At 36.8% G+C, this 21,079-nt stretch overlaps 1 protein-coding gene across 7 annotated transcripts in view; it reads right to left on the bottom strand.

The window, feature by feature from the left end:
• The window catches only part of ATOSA (atos homolog A), a 103,514-nt gene that overhangs the window by 51,813 nt on the left and 30,622 nt on the right, over nucleotides 1–21,079 (bottom strand). For 2 of the 7 annotated variants that reach the window (XR_007133086.1, XR_007133087.1), the window contains exon 1: nucleotides 20,365–20,789. The exons of 2 other annotated variants lie outside the window; for them this stretch is intronic. Coding sequence is in view for 2 of the 5 variants with exons in the window: in XM_047766314.1 (XP_047622270.1) it covers nucleotides 20,365–20,401 (37 nt within the window). In the remaining 3 variants the exon portion in view is untranslated. Of the gene's footprint in view, nucleotides 1–20,364; nucleotides 20,904–21,079 lie in introns of those variants that run through there. 3 more of the 7 variants (XR_007133088.1, XM_047766314.1, XM_047766313.1) reach the window with 3 other exon arrangements.

Here is a 21,079-nt window from a genome sequence, read left to right as displayed (position 1 = left end):
TCACGCAATGCAAAAGAAGCTCTTTAACTTTTATTTCAGGGAGTTTCCTTCATGGCTCAGTGGAAACGAATCTGACTAGTAACCATGAGGACACAGGTTTGATCCCTGGCCTTGCTCAGTGGGTTAAGGATCTGGTGTTGCCGTAAGCTATGGTATAGGTCGCAGATACAGCTGGGATCTGGCATTGCTGTGGTTGTGGTACACAACAGTGGCTACAGCTCTGATTCAACCCCAAGCCTGGGAATCTACATATGTTGCGGGTATAGCCCTAAAAAGACAAAAAACAAAAAAAACTTTTATTTTACTACGCTTTTTAAAAATAGAACTTAACTTATTCACACTGACATTCTAATAAAGAGTTTTTCACACACACCACTAAAATGATTATATTCATGTATGTTTCTGGGCCTCAATTGTCAGTATGTCACGAGAATTTATTTCCTAAATAGCAACTTGATAGCCAGTTAGTGTACTCTCTAAAATGCTAAAAGTAGGTAATTTTGAGGGTCAGGTGGTGCAAATATCTTCACACTAAATCTCAAAGAAACCAAAGGAAAAGCCTTGGCTAATTCTCTAATCACTAATTCCCTATCATTAATAATCAACACAACTAGTATAACCAATGGAAATGAACAAAAGAAAGGCAGGCTTAGTGATTTTGTAGGTGGGCATTAGGACTTTCAATTATTTTCAGTGCTCTAAAATGTTTCTTCAATTTTTCTAAAGCTGCTTATATTTGTAGAATTCTATAGAGCTCAGAACTAGTGTTTTTCAATTTTTATATACATACACAAAATTTAATGATTGTGAAAAAAGTCAATATGATATTCACTCAATCATCCTACACAAAATTTAATGATTGTGAAAAAATCAATATGATATTCATTCAATCATCCTTAGTATTTTAAGATCAACAATATTTTCTAAAGCCCTTTGAGCTTCTTGAAATAAGGATCTAAATAATGCTAAAAGCCAAAGAGGGAGTTCCGTGGTAGTCTAGTAGTTAGGACTTGGCATTTTCACCACTGTGGCCCAGGTTCAATCCCTGATCTAGCAACCAAGATCCCACATCAAGTTTCAGCTGTGGCAATGCCAGATTCTTGACCCACTATGGTGGGTGGGGATCAAACCTGCATCCCAGTGCTCCCAAGATGTCGCCAATCCCATTGTGCCACAGTGAGAACTCCGAAATAGTGCTGGTTCTAAGACAAAAAGGTACCTACAAGAATTCTGTAAGCACAGAAGGTGCTCCTTTGATATGAGCTATGACAAGGCTGTGTACCCAAAAATTCAGGAATGAATTCCTATGTTCTCCAAGTTACTTATAGTCAAGTAATAAAATGAGTACCCTTTCCCCACCTTTGCAAATATTCCATAATATAAAAGAGGAATTACCCACCAATTTGAATTTGTTTACCATAACTATTAAATGGCAGTAACAAAAAATACAATGCTATGTAATTTTTAAAAACACTGTTGTAGACTACAGTAAAATTTTTCATTTTTTTTCTTCTTTTGTTTTTGTTTTTATAGGGCCACATCTGCAGCATAAGGAGGTTTCCAGGCTAGGGGTCAAATCGCAGCTACAGCTGCTAGTCTACGCCACAGCAATGCCAGATCCAAGCTAGGTCTGTGACCTACCCCATAGCTCATGACAATGCCAGATCCCAGACCTACTGAGCAAGGCCAAGGATCAAACCCACATCCTCACGGATACTAGTTGGGTTCATTTCTGCTACGCCACAACAGGTACTCCAACAAAATTTTTTAAAAGGCAGGTATTTTATGTTATTTAAACTTGTCATATGATTATACTACAGAGTAAAGGCTTGACTAATGAAGCAATGTCATTTATGATTACTATTTACATATCTTCCATTAAAATAATTTTAACTAAAAGTGTTACAAACACATAACACAAAAGAAACAACTCTTTATAGTAATAAAACAATTTGTGAGTTCACTTAAAAAACCTCAATCTAATTTATGCAACTACTTATTATTGGGTTTTTCACCCAATTTTTAATAGATATTTTCTAGGTACAAAAAGTAAACAGCGTTCATCAGAAGCCAAGGAAGGTAAAACTTTACTTCATACAATTCTGCAAGGCAACTCTCTTCCCAGAGGACTATAATGGGCTGCCATAGCAAAACATCTCCTTTTCCTCAACAATTCGAATTTCCAATTACACAAAGCCACATTCCCCTCCTGGCTCCTTACCAATTCAAGGACAGTCATTTGTGTGGAGATAAGAATATTCTTTTTTTTGTTTTTTGTTTTTTTTTTTTTTTGGTCTATTTGCCTTTTCTAGGGCTGCACCCACGGCATATGGAGGTTCCCAGGCTAGGGGTCTAATCGAAGCTGTAGGTGCTGGCCTATGCTAGAGCCACAGCAACGTGGGATCTGAGTCGTGTCTGCAACCTATACCACAGCTCATGGCAATGCCAGATCCTTAACCCACTGAGCAAGGCCAGGGATCGAACCTGCAACCTCATGGTTCTTAACCTCATTCGTTAACCACTGAGCCACAACGGGAACTCCAAGAGTATTATTTAAAGAAAACAATCAGAAAAGAATAGAAGGATAAGTAACTAAGAACTGTGCTCAAAATAAAGGGAAAAAAAGGGAAGAAAAGGACAAGGGGAAACAAGATATAGGAGTAGGAAAGAACAAACAGGAAAATAATAAGGGGAAATATAAAAGGAAAAATAAACAAAATGAGAGTAGAATTAGAAAAAGCTGAACAGATGAGGAAGAAAAAACTTTTCAGGAAAGCCAGTACTTTCCTTTCTAACTTTTCCTTAAGCTCTTTTTCTAAACTCCCATCTTTTAGACATTGCAAAGTAGGCCTCCTTGTCTTCTCACATATGTTCTACTAGCACCCTCTTATAAAAGGCACACAAAAGAGTTAGTTAGCTGCATATCCACTGATTAAAAACATTTTAAAGTAGAAGAGGCTAATTCAATCTAGATCTTAGTTCATGATACTGTTCAAAAGAACAGCGCTAGTGAGGACAAAATATTGACTGTAACCTAACTAGATTTTAGTTCATAACAGTGTTCAAAAGGAACAGTGCTTCAATTTAGTGAGCATAAAATATTGATTGTGACCTAACAAGCTCTCTTAATTATTTCTCTGGTATCTAAGAGATGATTTATTATTTGATAACCGTATTACTTATAATAATTTTTGTTTGTTTTAAATAAATCAACTTAAAAAGGCCTAACTAGGAGAAAAAACTAGCTTTATGATCACGCAGATGTAAATTCAAATACTAAATGACTCTAAACAAATTGAAATAGTAATTCTCTGAGAAATTTCTGAGAAAAATAAAGTTTACCCTTGATTTCTGGCATACCTGCTATCATAGGAATTACCAGATTATATTTCAGTTATTATTTAACCTTAAAGAGCAAACTTCATATAATTGACAAGTATTTAAAAACCCACCATAGGAGTCCGTCGTGGCACAGTGGTTAACGAATCCGACTAGGAACCATGAGGTTGGGGGTTCGGTCCCTGCCCTTGCTCAGTGGGTTAACGATCTGGCGTTGCCGTGAGCTGTGGTGTAGGTTGCAGACGCGGCTCCGATCCTGCGTTGCTGTGGCTCTGGCGTAGGCCGGTGGCTACAGCTCCGATTCAACCCCTAGCCTGGGAACCTCCATATGCCGCGGGAGCGGCCCAAGAAATAGCAACAACAACAACAACAACAAAAAAGACAAAAGACAAAAAAAATAAAAAAAATAAAAACCCACCATAAATCTCCGCTCCTTGGAATTCCCATTATGACTCAGCACTAACAAACCCAACTAGTATCCATGAGGATGTGGGTTTAATCCCCGGCCTCGCTCAGAGGGTTAAGGATCTGGCAGGTTGCCATGAGCTGTGCATATACTATGGGTGCGACCCTAAAAACACCAAAAAAAAAATAAAAAAAAAATCACTGCTCTTTATGGTCATAAGACATTCTTTTTTTCTTTCTTTCTTTTTTTTTTTTTTGTATTTTTGCCATTTCTTGGGCCGCTCCCGCAGCATATGGGAGGTTCCCAGGCTAGGGGTCAAATCAGAACTGTAACCACCGGCCTACGCCGCAGCCACAGCAACGCGGGATCCGAGGCACGTCTGCGACCTACCCACAGCTCACGGCAACGCCGGATCCTTAACCCACTGAGCAAGGGCAGGGATCGAACCGGCAACCACATGGTTCCCAGTCGGATTCGTTAACCACTGCACCACGACGGGAACTCTCCATAAGACATTCTTAATAAAGTTTTCATGCAAAGGACCAGAAACTAAATTAAGAAATTATTGATTTCATGGTATATTTCCTTCATAATATATTTGATTCAAGGAATGTCATAAATCACAAAATCCTCCCATTTTCAGAAATGAAATGATGTTATATACACTATAACTGATGGCCGAAGAAAAAATTAAAATTCATGTAAAGATTTGAAAATAAAATTGACCTTTAATATCTATTTTGTAAAGCAATAAGTAAAATATTCACTGTAGAATCAGACTTTACTTCACAAAGTAAGACAGTAAGATCCAATGAGGACAATCCAGGGCAAGGTCAGACATGTCACTTAATTTCTTCATTTATACAATTGTAATGATAAACATTAAGGGAGGAAGAAATTTTTTTTTAATGCAATTTTTTTTTTTCTTTTCAGTCACACCCATGGCATATTGAGGTTCCTGGACCTGGCATTGAACCTGCACCCTCTTCAGAGACAATACCAGATCCTTAACCCACTGTGCCACAGCAGGAACTCTGGAACTTCTCTCCTTTACTTGGATTGGGTCTCTGCACACAGGGAGAGCAGGACTTTACCACAATCCTTATCTTCCTGCCAAAGGATATACTGGAGAGAAAAGACTAATTTTTTTATTCATCCATTTTATGAATTCTTCCAAAAGGCCAGTGGGAGGGCTAATATGACTGATTTGATTTTGGTAGTCACTGGAGTCTTTCCAGTGGAAATAGAATAGTAGGGACTTGATTTACCCACACATCTAAACCACCACAACAACTTTTTCCTGACACTGACAACAGATTGTGCAACACAGAGATCTCTGGGAGGGAAATAAACAGGTGAGAGCTACAACTGCACAACCTTAATGCCTGGAGTAATTTTCCAGGCTGAAGCAAGGGAAAGGAGAAGCCAGACAGAGCTCAGAAGTCTCTGAATCTAGGACAAAAGAACTAAGGGAAAGGGAGGTTAGGTAGCTAGAGTCACAGGGCCAAGTACCAGACAGGAGAGAGCAGCACACAGAAAGAGCTCAGGAGAAAGAGAGAAGTGAAAGAAAAAAATTGTTAACCTGGAATTCTTGGGAAAAAACTAAGGCAGAATGATTTTCTAAACACAGAAAAGCTGAAAAAAAGTTTATCATCAATAGACCTACCAAAAATATTAAAGGAAATCCATCTGTCAGAAAGAAAATGATACCATTTGGAAATCTGGATCTGCAGAAAGAGAACTAGAGACCATACATATATAGGTAAATGAAAAATAATTTATTCTTTGTTTTAATTTTTTAAATTATAGTTGACTTACAATGTTATGCCAATTTCTGCTGCACATCATTATTCTTCATTTTTAAATAACCTTTTTTTTTTTTGGTCTTTTTGTCTTTTTAGGGCCGCACCCACAGCATGTGAAGGTTCCCAGGCTAGGAGTCTAATCTGAGCTACAGCTGCCGGCCTACACCACAGCCACAGCAACACCAGATCCTGAGCTGCATCTGCAGCCTAACCACAGCTCATGGCAACGCCAGATCTTTAACCCACTGAGCGAAGCCAGGGATCAAACCTGCAACCTCATGGTTCCTTTGGTTGGATTCTTTTCAGATACGCCATGACAGGAACTCCATAAATCGCTTTTAAATAGAATTGATTATTAAAAGGAAAACTTGAAGTATCTGAAGGTAAACTTTGACAAGTTAAGGATCATAACTGCATATTTTAAAGAAACTAGTGAAAAAAACAAACAAAAAGCCCCCACAAACCTGATTATAATTAACAAGTTAACTGGAGTTCCCATCATGGCTCAGCAGTAATGAACCCAACTAGTATCCATAAGGATGCGGGTTCAATCCATGAGCTGTGGTGTAGGTTGCAGACGTGGCTCAGATTCCGTGTTGCTATGGCTGTGATGTAGGCCATCAGTTACAGCTCTAATTTGACTCCTAGCCTGGGAACTTGCATGTGCCACAGGTGCGGCCCTAAAAAGACAAAATAATAAGTTAACAAAGGAGATAAAATGGAATTATTAAAAAACCCTCAATCCAAAAGAATACAGAAAAAGGATAATAGAACAAATACCAGATGGGACAAATAGAAAGCAAACAGTAAGATGAAAGACTTAATCCCATCCATATCAACAAAAACCTAAAACGTGAATGGTGTAATTAAAAAGCAGAGATTTTAAGACTGGTATAAAAAGCAAGACACAATTGTATACTACCTATAAGAAGCCCATTTTTAACATAAAGACACAAATAAGCTAAAAATTAGTGCTAACGCTAGCCAAGAGAAAGCTGGAGTGGATACAGCAATCAGATGAAATAGATTCCAGAGCAAAAGATCTTGCAAGTGATAATGGTGGCCATTTCACAGTGATAATGAGGCCAATCCATCAAGACAGTATAATAGCCCTAAATGTTTATGCACCTAAGAAAACCACTTCAAATATTATAAAGTAAAAACTGATAGAACTATAAGGAGAAACAGATACATCCACAATTATTTTTGGAGATTTCAACATCCCCTTTTACAATAATCAATTAGAACAAGTAACAGAAAATCAGTAAGAATGTAAAAAACTTGAACAGTACCATCAATTTGACCTAAGTGGCATTTATAGAACATGCCACTCAACAAAAGCAGAATACACATCTTTACTAGGTATACATAAAGACTTTTTTGTATACTTAAGATAGACCCTATTCTGGGCCACAAAACAGGTCTTAAAAATTTTAGAGTATATTCTCCAACCATGATAGAATTAAATTATAAGTCAATAAAATAAAAATATCTTCAAAATCTCTAAATATTTGGAAAGTAAGGAACTACTGTGATTTTTTTTTTTTTTGTATTTTGCTTTTTTAGGGCCTTATCTGCAGTGTATGGAAGTTCCCAGGCTAGGGGTCAAATCAGAGCTGCAGCTGATGGCCTATAGCACAGCCATAGTAACATGGGATCTGAGCTGCATCTGTAACCTATACCACAGCTCATGGCAATGCCAGATCCTTAACCCACTGAGCAAGGCCAGGGATCAAACCTTCATCCTCATGGATACTAGTTGGGTTTGTTACCACTGAGTCACAATGGGACTTCCCTAACCGGCTTGATTTTAATAGTCATTGGACCACCTCTTTACTCTGAATTGAGGTTTCCAAGTTTAGAGACTGATTTGTATCTGCCAGCCTCATAAGTTGAAGCCCTAAGCTCCAATATGACTGCATTAAGAGAGATGGCTTTTAGAAGGCAATTAAGGTTAAATGAGGTCATCAAAGTGGGGTTCTAAACCAACAGGATTGGTGACCTTACAGAAAAGACAACTCTCTCCCTCTCTTCCTGTCCCCCTACCACCACCCCTGCACATGCACCAAAGAAAACCATATAAGCACAAGCCAAGAAGTGAAGCCTTACCAGAAACCAAATCAGCTCGCACCTTGACTGTAATACTTCCCAGCCTCACTGTGAGAAAATGAATTCTGTTGATTAAGCCACCTAGTCCACGGTATTTTGTTATGGCAGCCCAATTTGGCTAATACACCAAGGCTAAAAGCCAGGAATCTGGTTCCATATTTCCTGTTATTTCCTGAAACTCAAGAGGAAGTGGTCCTGTGCTTAGCTCCAGATTTCTAGATAAGGCATGCTGGAGCCTGTGCCTAGAGCCTAGACGTTTTCAATTAATAAAAGAGGGAGTGAAAATGCCAGGCATAAAGGGGTTTCTAGAATCCTTGCACTTGAAGAACAATAGGGTGCATGCCTGGTTTAATAAAGTGACACTTTATTTCTCACTCTACTATCAATCATGTGCAAATATGTACAACTTCAACTCAGAAGGAGAAATGGTGATTAGTACTGTGACTCTATATAACAATGATAACTATCCAACCATCTTACATAATGTTGTGATGATCAGAAGTGAGGAAAGAAAGGAAAAAAAAACTCTTCTGTTTATGGCATGGCATTTAATGAAGTCAAAGTGGGGGCAAGAGAAGAAAAATAAGAGTGAAAAGAATGAGGAATAAGGGGAAAGAAAAAAATGATAAATACATGTAGAATTCAATAAGTCCAACATTATATCCTAATCATCCATACTACCTATGCACCTCCAACTCTAAATTTGCTCTTTCTCTTGAGTTCCCTATGTAGTCTAACATTATCCATCCTCAACTGCCCAAGCCAAAAATATGGCACCTGAATCCCATAAACTACACCTCCTAAATAGTTCTGGCCACTTTCTTCCTCAGTCTATGGCCCCTACCTATACTACCAAGGCCATCATCTCTTGCATGGATAATTACAATAGCTCTGTGACTGGTCTCCCTGTATATAGTTTCCCACACTTCTCCTTTGTTAGAATTCTACCTAAAATATGGATGTGACTAAGATGGCTTAAAGCTCCATACTAGTTCCTATTTCTTACAATTTAAAGTCCAAACCCTTAATTTTTAATTTTTTAAATTTTTTAATTTTTGGCTGCACCCACAGCATGCAGAAGTTTCTGGGCTGGGGATCAAACCAGAGCCACAACATTAACCTGAACCACAGCAGTGACAACTCTTGAGTCTTTAACCACTAGGCTACCCAGGGAACTCCCAAACTCTTACTTTTTCAGAACCAGTTTATAAAATTCACTCAGCAGAGGCAGAGGTGAAACCTCCCTTACTCTCTCAGGCATGTATTTCTTCTGATACTATTGCTATTAAAGCTAATATACCTTTGAGTTCCTTGAAGACTAGAGGCTAGTTCATTCATTCCTATAGCTACATATCAGGATTTTCTAAATAATCATATCACTGTAAAGAGCTTTCATTTCTTTTGTTCCAATATTTTTGCTTTTATTTCTTTTTCTTACCTTATTGCAATGGCTAGGTATACAATGTGGTATACAAGTGTCTAGAGTGAGCACCTTCTTTCTAATCTTGCAAGAAAGTGTTCAATATTTCACCACTAAGTATATTAGGTGTAGATTTTTCACTGATATTCATTATCAGGTTGAGAAGGTTTATAAAGTCATTTCAATTTTATAAGCATGTAAAATAAATCCCTCAAGGAAATGTCACCTTTTACTTAATTTACGATGCCCCATGAATGCTGAAGAAATTTTTAAAAATAAACAAAAAAAACCTCTGGGTAATAACTGTTGAAGAACATCTCATTTTTTCACCTGTTATTTATTTTTAGTTAAAAATAGCCTTCCTGTTATGACTCAGCAGCTCATGAACCTGATTAGTCTCCATGAGGATACAGGTTCAATCCCTGGACTCACTCTGTGGGCTAAGGATCAGGTGCTGCCGTGAGCTATGGTGTAGGTGGCAGATGCAGCTCAGATCTGGCATTGCTATGGCTGTGGCACAGGCCAGCAGCTGTAGCTCCAATTGGACCCCTAGCCTGGGAGCCTCCATATGCTATGAGTGCAGCCCTAAAAAGCAAAAAAAAAAGTAAACTTAAAAAGAATTTTAAAAAATTATCTATGGAGGAGTTCCTGCTGTGGCGCAATGAGATCAGTGGCATATTACGAGTGCTAGGACACAGGTTCGATCCCCAGCTGGGCAAAGTGGGTTAAGAATCCGGTGTTGACAGAACTGTGGCTTAGGTTGCAATGGGCCTCGAATCTGATCCCTGGCTGGAAACTCCATATGCCGCAGTGCAGCCAAAAAAGAAAAAAAATTATCTATGGAAAATGGTTTGAGTGATATTATGTCAACATGATGGAATATCCCCATAGCCTTTAAAATAACTGTATTATTATTATTATTGTTACTATTGTTATTGTTATTATTATTATTATTTGGCCATGCCTCTGGCATGCAGAAGTTCCTGGGCCAGGGATCAAACCCAAGACACAGCAGTGGCAACACTGAAGCCTTTAACTGCTAGGCCACCAGAGAACTCCAAAATAATTGTATTATTAAGAAAAATAGGAGTTCCCGTCGTGGCTCAGTGGTTAACGAATCCTACTAGGAACCATGAGGTTTCGGGTTTGATCCCTGGCCTTGCTCAGTGGGTTAAGGATCCGGCATTGCGGTGAACAGTGGTGTAGGTCGCAGACACAGCTCGGGATCCCAAGTTGCTGTGGCTGTGGTATAGGCTGGCGGCTGCAGCTCTGATTTGACCCCTAGCCTAGGAACCTCCATATTCGGTGGGAGTGGCCCTAGAAATGGCAAAAAGACCAAAAAAAAAAAAAAAGATAAATCCATTAAGCTAAACAGCAACATATACAATCTTATATTTATGACTTTTTACTTTTTATTTATAATGTATAAACTTATATAAAGGTCTGATCTGCATCAATGACAATATAAAAAATTAAAATAAGCTTGCAAAAGTTTGCTAAAACAAGACCTCTATAGTGTTAAATATTTCCCTTCTTAAAGAAAGCATGGAAAAAAAGGAGAAAAGAAAGTACTACCTATCTTTTAATTTTAACATCATTTCATAAAAGAAAAAGCATTTAAAAGCAAAAAATTGACAGTCATAATCACAGAAAAGGAGTCTCTCTTAAGAAAGGCTGCCGTCTTTGCCACAGACAAATGAAAAATTGAAGTTAGACTCTCACAAGTCTAAGGAACAATCTTAGGGAACCACAACTACTACCCTGAAAACTATTTGACTTCAGGCCCTGTGTGAATAGCCCAGCTACATTCTCTGCGGGTTTTCCCCCCTCTTCCCACTGATCCCACTTCAATCAGCCTGAGAAGCTTATCTATCATTTGAAGGAACAATGATGGGGAGGGTAGAGACTATGTTCCACAAAAGTGGAAAACTGCCAATTCTAAAAAAGGGGGCAATGGACCAGAAGTCAATGAGAATGATAGCTTGCCAAAAAGAAAATGAGATGATGTAATAACCAGGAAAGAATACCCACTGGTTCCTTCAGTGATCCAACCAGTTAAAGTAGGCAGACAATGCTACCCTTGTAACCATTTACTTGTTCAAGCAGATTCATTCACTAATCTTTGCACAAATGTGGGGGGATCAATTATTTAGGATGGAAATTACAGTTAAATTGTAAATGGCTATTGTAAAGACATCACCTTGCCATATACATAAGTTTGGTAGGAACAGAAGCAGTACTTTTTTTCTAATTTTTTTCCTCAAAGACAGTTTCATACTGCTCTAGTTCCCCTTTAAAATGTGTAACTCTCCCAAAGACAGTATCCTTTGATAAAGATAATGATCAAGCAGTGGGATTTAATGCTAATGTAATGCTTTAATTAATGTTTTATTGGCTGACTCTGTGGTCATTATCATCAATGTCAATCAGCCAAATATAGAATATTTCCTTGAAACCAGATTAAACTGGTTTTAGTTCAGCCAATATATACACAATTAGAACAATCATCAATTGAGCATAGCTATTATGATCAAGCAATTATTTGTTATATTATTCCAAAATCATCTGATTAGAAAATAAACTTGCCAATCTACTTTAATTTCATATTTAACTCTTTTACCTAAATTTGGAAAACTAAAACAAATCTTAATGCCAACATTTATATTTGTAATAGACCTTGAAATTGAAAGCTCTCTCAATAAAACAGAAAACAAATGAAAAAAAATTATAGTAACTTGCAAAAAGTATGAAAAATGTTATACTAGAAGCCAAAAGGTCTGGATCCTAATTTCAACTTTGTCATGACTAGCTCCAAGACTTTGGGAAAAGTCAATTAAACTCTGTGATCCTCAGTAAACTCACTTGTAAAATGAGGGAAGGTGAAACTAGATGGCTCCTTCCAATTTAAATAATATCTGATTCTACATGTGCCAATTTTTGGAGTTATAAAATACTACCATCCCATTTATTGTCAGTACCACGTTGCCCACAAGCACAGACTGATCTTGGTACTTCTAGTCTACCACAAACTAAAAATAATCATGGGAGTGCTAGTCAGAGTACAAAATTTGTCCCAACTACAGCTGTTTTTGCTTTGTGACTTGAAATCTTAGAATTATCTATGCCTCCTCCCTTTCTCCCGTCTCCAATAAGCCATCAGTGGTAAAGTCTGACTGCTTCTATAAACAACGTCCCTTATCTGACCCCTCACCATTCCCACTTTGACCAGAGCATTGGATGCATAAAAGGGAGTAAGGAGAGATGAGGTGAAAAAGCACCCTACCTATCTCTTTTTAACCTCTTCTCTCATTACTGTCCTTTATGTATCCAATGGTCTGGTCCACCTGATGTACTTATTCTGTCCTAGAGCCACCTCAAGATACCCCAGCCCTCTCTGCATTCCACTAAATTACTAGGTTTCCTTTCCAGCACTCCCCCTCCTGGCAAACCTCACAGGGACATCTCAGTTGCTTTAATCCTCTCCAACTATGCCAATATCCTTAAAGCCACGCCATGGAAAAACTCTGTGGTAAGGTGATTCATCCTTTGTGTATTAGGAGAGCACTCCAACTCTCCTAACATTCTTACTGCTTTTTCAGTCTTGATACCTCACTAATTTATCAATGAGTCCCCCAAATTATAGTTAGTGACTCAAAACTCACTTCAACTTTTTAAAAACTGCATTTTAAAGGTTCAACTCTCACCATTTATATAAGCCTTCACAAATATTCTTTGGAAAAGTTTTAAAATTTTCTTCACCAAGAGCTTTCTATTAAATTCATTCAAAATTAATTGTTGCTCTTCTGCATGGGGTTTTTTAAAATTGCATTTTCTAACAATCTCTTTAAGAAGTTAAAAAATGTGATGTTACCACTTGATCAAAGTTCTACAGATTAAAAGAACAGAGTCTGAAATAATGTGATAATCTCTATCTCAGCTTAAACACAATTCGTCATTAGGTCTTACCCCAGTTCATCTGCTTCTACTACACTCTCCATGATGTTTTATTCTTTTTAGGAGAAGAGCTCATTGTACCTTATGCTTTTTTCCTTCCTGAAACATAGGACAAATAAAAATAAGCCACTATTTGCCTCTCTTCTCTAATCTCCATGAGAACAGGGACCAACTTTCCTACAGTAGCCCATCATAGCACTTGGCATGGACAAGCTCTCAAATGCTTGTGGAGATAATGAATAGTTAATGTTCTATCATAGTTTGTTTTCTTCCTATTTCAGCTTATTTCTGGTTAAAATGATAAAGGCTTACTGTGACTCTTTCCAGATAATTATTTTATTCTTCTCTTGGACTTGGCATTTTGCACTGAAATACGGGTTTTGTGAGGTTGTGTGTGTGTGTGTGTGTGTGTGTGTGTGTTTGTCTTTTTGCCTTTTCTAGGGCCACTCCTGCAGCATATGGAGGTTCCCAGGCTAGGGGTCCAGTCGGAGCTGTAGCCACTGGCCTACGCCATAGCCACAGCAACATGGGATCCGAGCCACATCTTCGACCTACACCACAGCTCACGGCAATGCTGGATCCTTAACCCACTGAGCGAAGCCAGGGATCAAACCCGCAACCTCATTGTTCCTAGTCCGATTCATTAACCACTGAGCCACGAAGGGAACTCCTTTGTAATTTTTTTTTTAGATGCCCTTATCAAATATAATTCTCTTAAATGGGACAAGGAAATACTTGTTTTTAAAATAACAAGATTATATGACTGGGTCACTTTTCTGTACAATAGGAATTGACAGAACACTGTAAATCAACTATAATGGAAAAAATAAAAGCCATATTAAAAAATAATGAAATTGCATTAGGTAATCAGCAAATCTCTAGCCCAGGGCAAATATTTACTTTTATTTATTTATTTTTTTTAAAAGAAAGCACTTGGAGTTCCCGTCGTGGCACAGTGGTTAACAAATCTGACTAGGAACCATGAGGTTGTGGGTTCAATCTCTGGTCTTGCTCAGTGGGTTAAGGATCCGGCGTTGCCATGAGCTGTGGTGTAGGTTGCAGACACGGCTCGGATCCCGCGTTGCTGTGGCTCTGGCGTAGGCCAGCGACTACAGCTCCGACTCGACCCCTAGCCTGGGAACCTCCATATGCGGCGGGAGCGGCTCAAGAAAAGGCAAAAAAATAATAATAATAATAATAATAAATTAAAAAGACAGCATTTTGTGAGTTCTAATTTCCATATTGGTTAATGGAATTTCTAGGTCATATAAGTCTTTTAGGGATAACAGAGAATTCATCATACCAATCCAGTAACTGCTGGGCTGGAAAGTACGAATGGAAAAAGTAGCTTGAATTTTATAAAAAATTTAAGTGAAATCCAGTTCTCCAGAAGGCATGAGAGAATGAGCTGGTTCTGCCTTCAAGGGGAGGACAGTATTATTGAGTACATTCACCTAAGTCTAATTCAGGGTGATATTTGATAACAGGGGTAGATTACGGTGCTGTGGGAATGCTTAGGTGGGAACTCAATATTAGATGTTAGAGAGCTTCTGGAAAACTTGATATTTAAAATGAAAAAACTAGAACTAGACAATGTTATTGAGGAAATTTACTGGTGTCCTTTTGTTCTGCCTCCTTAAGGTTGAAACTGCCAGAATTGTGCTTTTAGCCACGCACCATAGATGCATGGGCACAAAGTTAGAGCTCTACAGATTTTATTGATTTCCTTCTTATCTGAACTAACCTTATTTAACTTGTCTGTGCACTGTGTAAACCATTAAGCCTAATTCACCACTGTTTCAGGGCCTGAAAATCCTCAAGTAGAAAACACTGTCCTTTCCACTGTACTTTGTGGGAATATTTCTGATTATATGGGTGTTATTACTCCATACCACACGCAGAAAGAACCATGGGACAAAAAATTGAGAAGACACTGTCACAAAAGGAAACAAAGCCCATCTTTCAAAACCACAAGTTCTAGATTTAATTTATACACTCAAAAGATGACTCTGTGATAAAAAAGCAGCAATCCACTACTCTGGAGCTGTTTTGTTTCATTCCAGCTTTACTAATACCAGATAACTGGCACATAACTTTCCAAAATTATCCTCAAGCTTAACCTAATTTAGTCTTTCTTACATTTTAACCTCATGGGAATATGGTAACAACATAGGCTCGTCCCAAAAAATACACTCTGTCCTTTCAACCTCCTCCCCTCTACCACATGCATGACTCCTACTTCTAAGTATTCTCAATATTCATATTTTCCACTGAGTGTGTCTTGTATGTGTGAACCCTAAAACTCCAGCAGAAGTAGAAAATGGATAGAGAGTTGTTTTTAACTACGAGTTGAGATACTCTGAACATCTACAGTAAGATCAGTTCAGCTCACTTCTCTTGCACAAGATGGAACCAGTTAACTTCCACTGCAGTAGACCTGTCATCTCTAGTGCAGACTGATTTCTGGAAGAGAGTCCAGGTCAAAGTGTAAGACCAAAGAAGGTATCTTCTAGGTCTCCTCTAATCTCAGTTTACAATTTAGAGAGTACGTAGGTCCAGGACCTAGATACTGCATTCCAGGCCTGGTCCTCTTGTACTAGGTTCTGTATCAGAAACCCATCCAGAATATAGAAGTCAGCACAGGGATACGGGTATTCCCCAGGATGAATCCATTCGCAAGAGTACTAACATATGAAGCACAAGTTAGAACATTTTCCCTCTCCTCAGAAGCTATAAAATAATGCCCCATGCTCACTACTTAACATTTTGCTTGCATACATATCCTGAAGTCCTTATATGGTATTTTTTAAGCCTCAGTTCTCTAGAATTAATGCTTTTATTTTCAGACTAAAACCAAGTTATATTTAACAAGATTTCTTTAGAGAATTTATGAACTTCTGGATATTTTTCACAAAATTATATATATATACACAGATGCATTTTTTTTTTCCTAACAAGAGGGCTGATATTTTTCAGCAGATTCTCAAAAGGGTCAGTATCCCCAAATGAGAAACAGTGATACAGAACAATCTTTTTGTTCTTTTTCTGTGTGGATATTTTTCAGAAAAGTGATTTAAGGTAAGTACGCACTACCCAAAACAAATACACCAATGAAATGCAATCAGGTAAAACCAAGATACTTATTTTTAAAAAGGTTCTCATAACTACTCTTTTATCAGATGTAAAGACGTCGATGGACCTAACGCAAAAGCCACTTGGGCAGTATCACTGAATGCACTGACAGTGAAAAAATGGAGTATAATTGCAAGAGATTGTCTTTAATTTGTTTGTTCTCTAATTCTCAATAAGCTAAGCTTTATCTTCAGCAAATTGCAAGACTAAATATGTTTATGTGAGAATCACAAAATCTTGATGAAAAAATGAAAACCACGATGGAAACAAAGATTAAGTCTCCCCCAACACAGCATAAAATTATCACTGCCCAAAGCAATAAATACTGTGGTAAGCTGAAAAGAACCTGAAATTTTGTATACTTATTAAGATGACAGAAGAACATTTTCTAAACATTTTCACTTAGAAGTTTGAGTTTTCAAAATTTAGCCCTATACCACTAGATTTTTATTCTCTAAGTTCTTATATTTCAAAAGTTACAATCATCATGTATGTGATAATATTTAATTTCTGGCTCCCAGAAAGTTGTATTGTGCCTTGTCATTAATGAGTGTAAATATAAGGTCACCCTTAGCCCAATCCTAACTGAGGAATTCAAAAGTCAGAAACAAGTTACTTCCCAGTAAACAAATCTCTGAGGATTTAGCAACTCTAGCCAGTCAAACCAGCACTTGTGGGCACTTGTATGCACACATGATGTGTGTGTACACACACATACACCAAAATAACACTACCTCAAACAGAACCACTTTTTTCTACCTCTTCTTCTTCATCTTTCCATATTCTCATTATTTCCTTACCATTATTGACTATTATCTTTCTTCACAGGTTTAGTCATGTACTTCCCTATCAGCTCTGCCCTTTCTTCAGCCCAAATCCCCAGTTTCATGACTTTCTTTGTCATGAAGTATCTTAAAGAACTGAGATATCTGTAAATGTAAAACTTAGAGGAAAAGTCTAAAAAACTATACTTAAATAATACTAAAAAATTCTCAGAATTTAAAAATGTATGATAATTTAAAAGAGAATGGCCAATATTTAGCAATAAAATGTTATATAAATAACAGGGATTATAAATAACTGGCAGTTTCCCTTTCACACTCTGGATGACAAGAACCTTACAGCAAAATCTGAGACCCAACTATGTATGCCCACTAGGGCCCGATTATTTTTTCTACCATATCTTGACTTCTTCCTGTAATTTATAATTTTAATGCCCTGTGCTTATCATATAAACCTTATAATTCAAATCCTTTGATGTTCAGAAACCTCTGAATGAGTAAAATTGAGACCAACGAAGAAAGAACAAAGCAATATTTCTAGTTTCTCAAGTAACAGCCATCATGCTACTACTTATAACTCAGACTCACCACAAAAAAATTATATAATCAGAGTCAAGCAATACTGCAAATAACTATGCTTTTTAAAACAGGGGTCTTTGATTTTAGATACAAGGACATCTGAAGATTAAAAAAAAAAAGATTTACTGTACCTTGCAAAAGCAGTATAGATTATGCAACAACACCGTGGCTACATGAAAATGCCTGATAAAAAGTTGTCAAGACTAAACTCCTCTGCCCAGCTGCCAATAATAATCAAATCTTTTTTTTTGGATTCAGAATATGAACAAGTAGTGCAATTTCTCCAAAGAAGAGTCAAAGAAACATTGTGTCATATAGCACTTAGAGCATACATGTACGAATCAAACGTTTGGGATAATACTTGCCATAGGAATGATTAAAAAAAAAAGATTTCTCAAAGGACATAAAGAAAAAGAAATACTCAGATTGTTATCCTTTCCCAGCCTGAAATTTTAAATTACAGATTTTTTTAAAAGAACTGTAAATGAGATACTATTTACAGTTTATTGCCTGGTAATTTCAAAATAAACAAAACATTTATTTAAAATAGAATCAGTTACAGCAATCAGTGCATTGAAAAATATTAGAACTTCTATTTGCTATTCTTTATCAAGTTGCTAAGACAAAAAAATTATTTTTGAGAAGTGAAGTATTTTTCTACTCACAAGTACAAAAAGTATAGCCAATTTAAAGATGTGACACAGAATAAGACAACTAAAATTCTATTATCAAATTATAGATAAATTCTAAGAGTCATAATATGCTAGCAATGTCACTAGCCTTGACCAGATTTAAAAATTCAGTTATTACCCTGAGGCTCTGTATTGAACAGGAATTTTCAGATGTATAAGACATACAAGAACGATCTTTAGGTATTGCGCTCAGGAATAAAATCTGGAATTCCACCAAAACTATTCCTCCTGCAACACAATGGTAAAGCCTTGTGTGACAATCCAAATTTGCCAATATTGTGTTCCTTTATTTTTGAAGCATATGAATGAAATCATTCTGCTCTTGAAAAATCTGTTAAATAAACCAAGGAGAAAAGGGTTTGTAAACCAAGCAAAAATTTGGTTTTCATGGTTCTGCAATTAAAAAATAAAGTGAAATGAATAATTAGAGTAATAACTCAAAATGGAAATAACTAGGATTGACTTCCATGTGATCAAATCTGTTTGATGAACTTGGGTCCTTCTCAAAATACCTCTGCCTCCTATCCCTGCCCCCCTCCCAGCTCCTCTTCTGCAAATGAGTGTTTTATATTATGAAGGCCACCAAGTCCAAAGAATATAATAGCTTTCTTCATTTTGCTGTAATTTTTATAACTCCCATCAAGATCAAGTTTGGGGCTACAGCTAACAAAGTGAAAAAACTAAGAAATGCCCGAGTCTTTTAAAGTTCAGCAGCACAGAGGTTCACAGAAAATACTTTTCTAATGTTTAAAGACAATTTATTTTGTAAATTTGCATTTACTATTTGAAGTCTTTAATGTAATATAAATACATATGTATCATTTAAAATGGTCAGTAATGGGCACAAAAGCATGAAATATATTTTGAGTTTTTTTCAAGAAAAGAAATACTTCTCACTTATCAAATAATACTAACCTTTCCTAATGACAAGTACTTCTTGAAGAGAACAGCAACAACATCAAAACCAATCCTGTTCCAAAATATATCATTTGAAGAGATAAGAAATAAGGCTTGGAATTTATACTATACTAATTTTATTCAGACATAAATCACCTAGTGAATTAAAACGGAGCCACTTACATAACCAGGTGAAAATGGACAAGCAAAAGAAGATTGTTCATAGATGGGCAATATACTGATTAGTATTCTGTTCTGCTTTAATTAATTTAAAACAATCAACAAAGTAAAGCATAATTTCATAGTATTTGAAATTATGTAGAAACTTGTTTAGGATATTTTAAAACTTTCCTATAATCAGTTAAACTGTTTTTTTCTAGATTTTATAAAAACAAACTGTAACCATTATTCTGTTCAATTATTACAAATACTGAATTAGTGAGGTTTAATTTAATAAGGTTTTACTATATTTGCAGTATTAACTATGCCAGATCTGGAATTATTACATTTAAGAGGCTTACTTTAAAAATACTATCTTAAACATTTCTAGTTTGTCTTCAAAATCCTTTATTTTTTCAATTTTCTATATGGATATTTAATAGAACACGCCACTGTCTTTGAGGTTGGGTTATACTATTTATCCTTTATCTGAACTGAGAAGAACTAGTCAACGGATCAAATAATTAAGAGGTTACACAATCTGCAGTAGCATCTTCAGAAATTCCTCACAGAAAGATAGCATGTCAAAACTATGTCAAAATTCTCACTATGCTAAATTCTGACAATCTCTGTCAAATTCTGTCAAATCAGAAAAAATGAATTTCATTTTCATAAAAATATGTAACATATTAAATACATTCTCCTTCACATTTTTCTTTAAAAAAAAAAAAAAAAAACCTCCTGTCCACAAGTACAGTTAATACTTCTGTCTAACCTTCATCCTTTTCCCAGTTTCCTCGTTTTTATCATATTTTCCCCCATTAGGTTAAGCACATTGTATTTTGGTTTCTTTTCTCCCTACTCATTGTTCAGATCAGCATTTTAATAATCTTTTAAGCAATGCTGTTCAAAGAAAACGGGCAATATGAAGCTAAAGAAAATTCCCTAAGTTCAATGTTTTTCAAAGTGAGATCATTTTCCCAGACCTATTTATTAAAAATCCACGCAAAGCAAACCCTATAACTGGTAAACAGCTACAGAAAATTGGAAGCTTAAAAATAAAGCCGTTAAAAAACACTTCATTACACACCTTCTCTGTGAAGCCCTTTGTTTCCACTGAAAACCATATTGGAATCCTTGTATAAAAGAAGTTGCCTCCTGGCTGTCAGTAGCTATACAGTCAGTAACTGAGGGATCCAGATGTCTGCAGTGGTTAAAACAAATGTTGAGCAGTGGGTGCTGATTCCGCTTCCCTCTGTGTAAGGTTTTTCACAAAGGCAGCAGAGTAAGAGCGCACATAGCAACAGCACTCACAGCTGATTGGACGGAGGGTGTGCTCTGCCGCCCCTGCTCGCTAGGTCCACTACAGCTTCCTGTCTACTTGGCAGCACTGTCTTGTTGTCTTTGCTCCTCTTACCAACTCAGCTGTGTTTAGGCAACGTGAAAGGAAAGATCAATAGAACGATAATGACAAAGTACTCCAGCATAAGCCCCTAAAATGTACGTCTCTGGGTGCTTTTAAAAGAAAAAGTCATAGGGTAAACATTTACCTCAGTGTTTCACATAAAACTGAGGACAAAGAAGGGTGGTGGAGGGAATCATTTATTACTTCTGACTGCAAGTAAATCAGCCTCTACCAAGTGAAACCCTCTGAAAACAAACGATACAAAACTTTACAACAATTAGAATAAAACATCAACCTCCATCTACCTAGAACTATGTTACTTTACAGCAATCTTCACAAATTCCAAGAAAAGCACCACCAGTTAGATAGTGAGTATTAGACAGGGCCTAAAAATAGTGCC

Source organism: Phacochoerus africanus, chromosome 2 (genome assembly GCF_016906955.1).
Source record: "Phacochoerus africanus isolate WHEZ1 chromosome 2, ROS_Pafr_v1, whole genome shotgun sequence".
Taxonomy (NCBI): Eukaryota; Metazoa; Chordata; class Mammalia; order Artiodactyla; family Suidae; genus Phacochoerus; species Phacochoerus africanus.
This window is presented reverse-complemented; position numbering and strand designations above follow the sequence as displayed.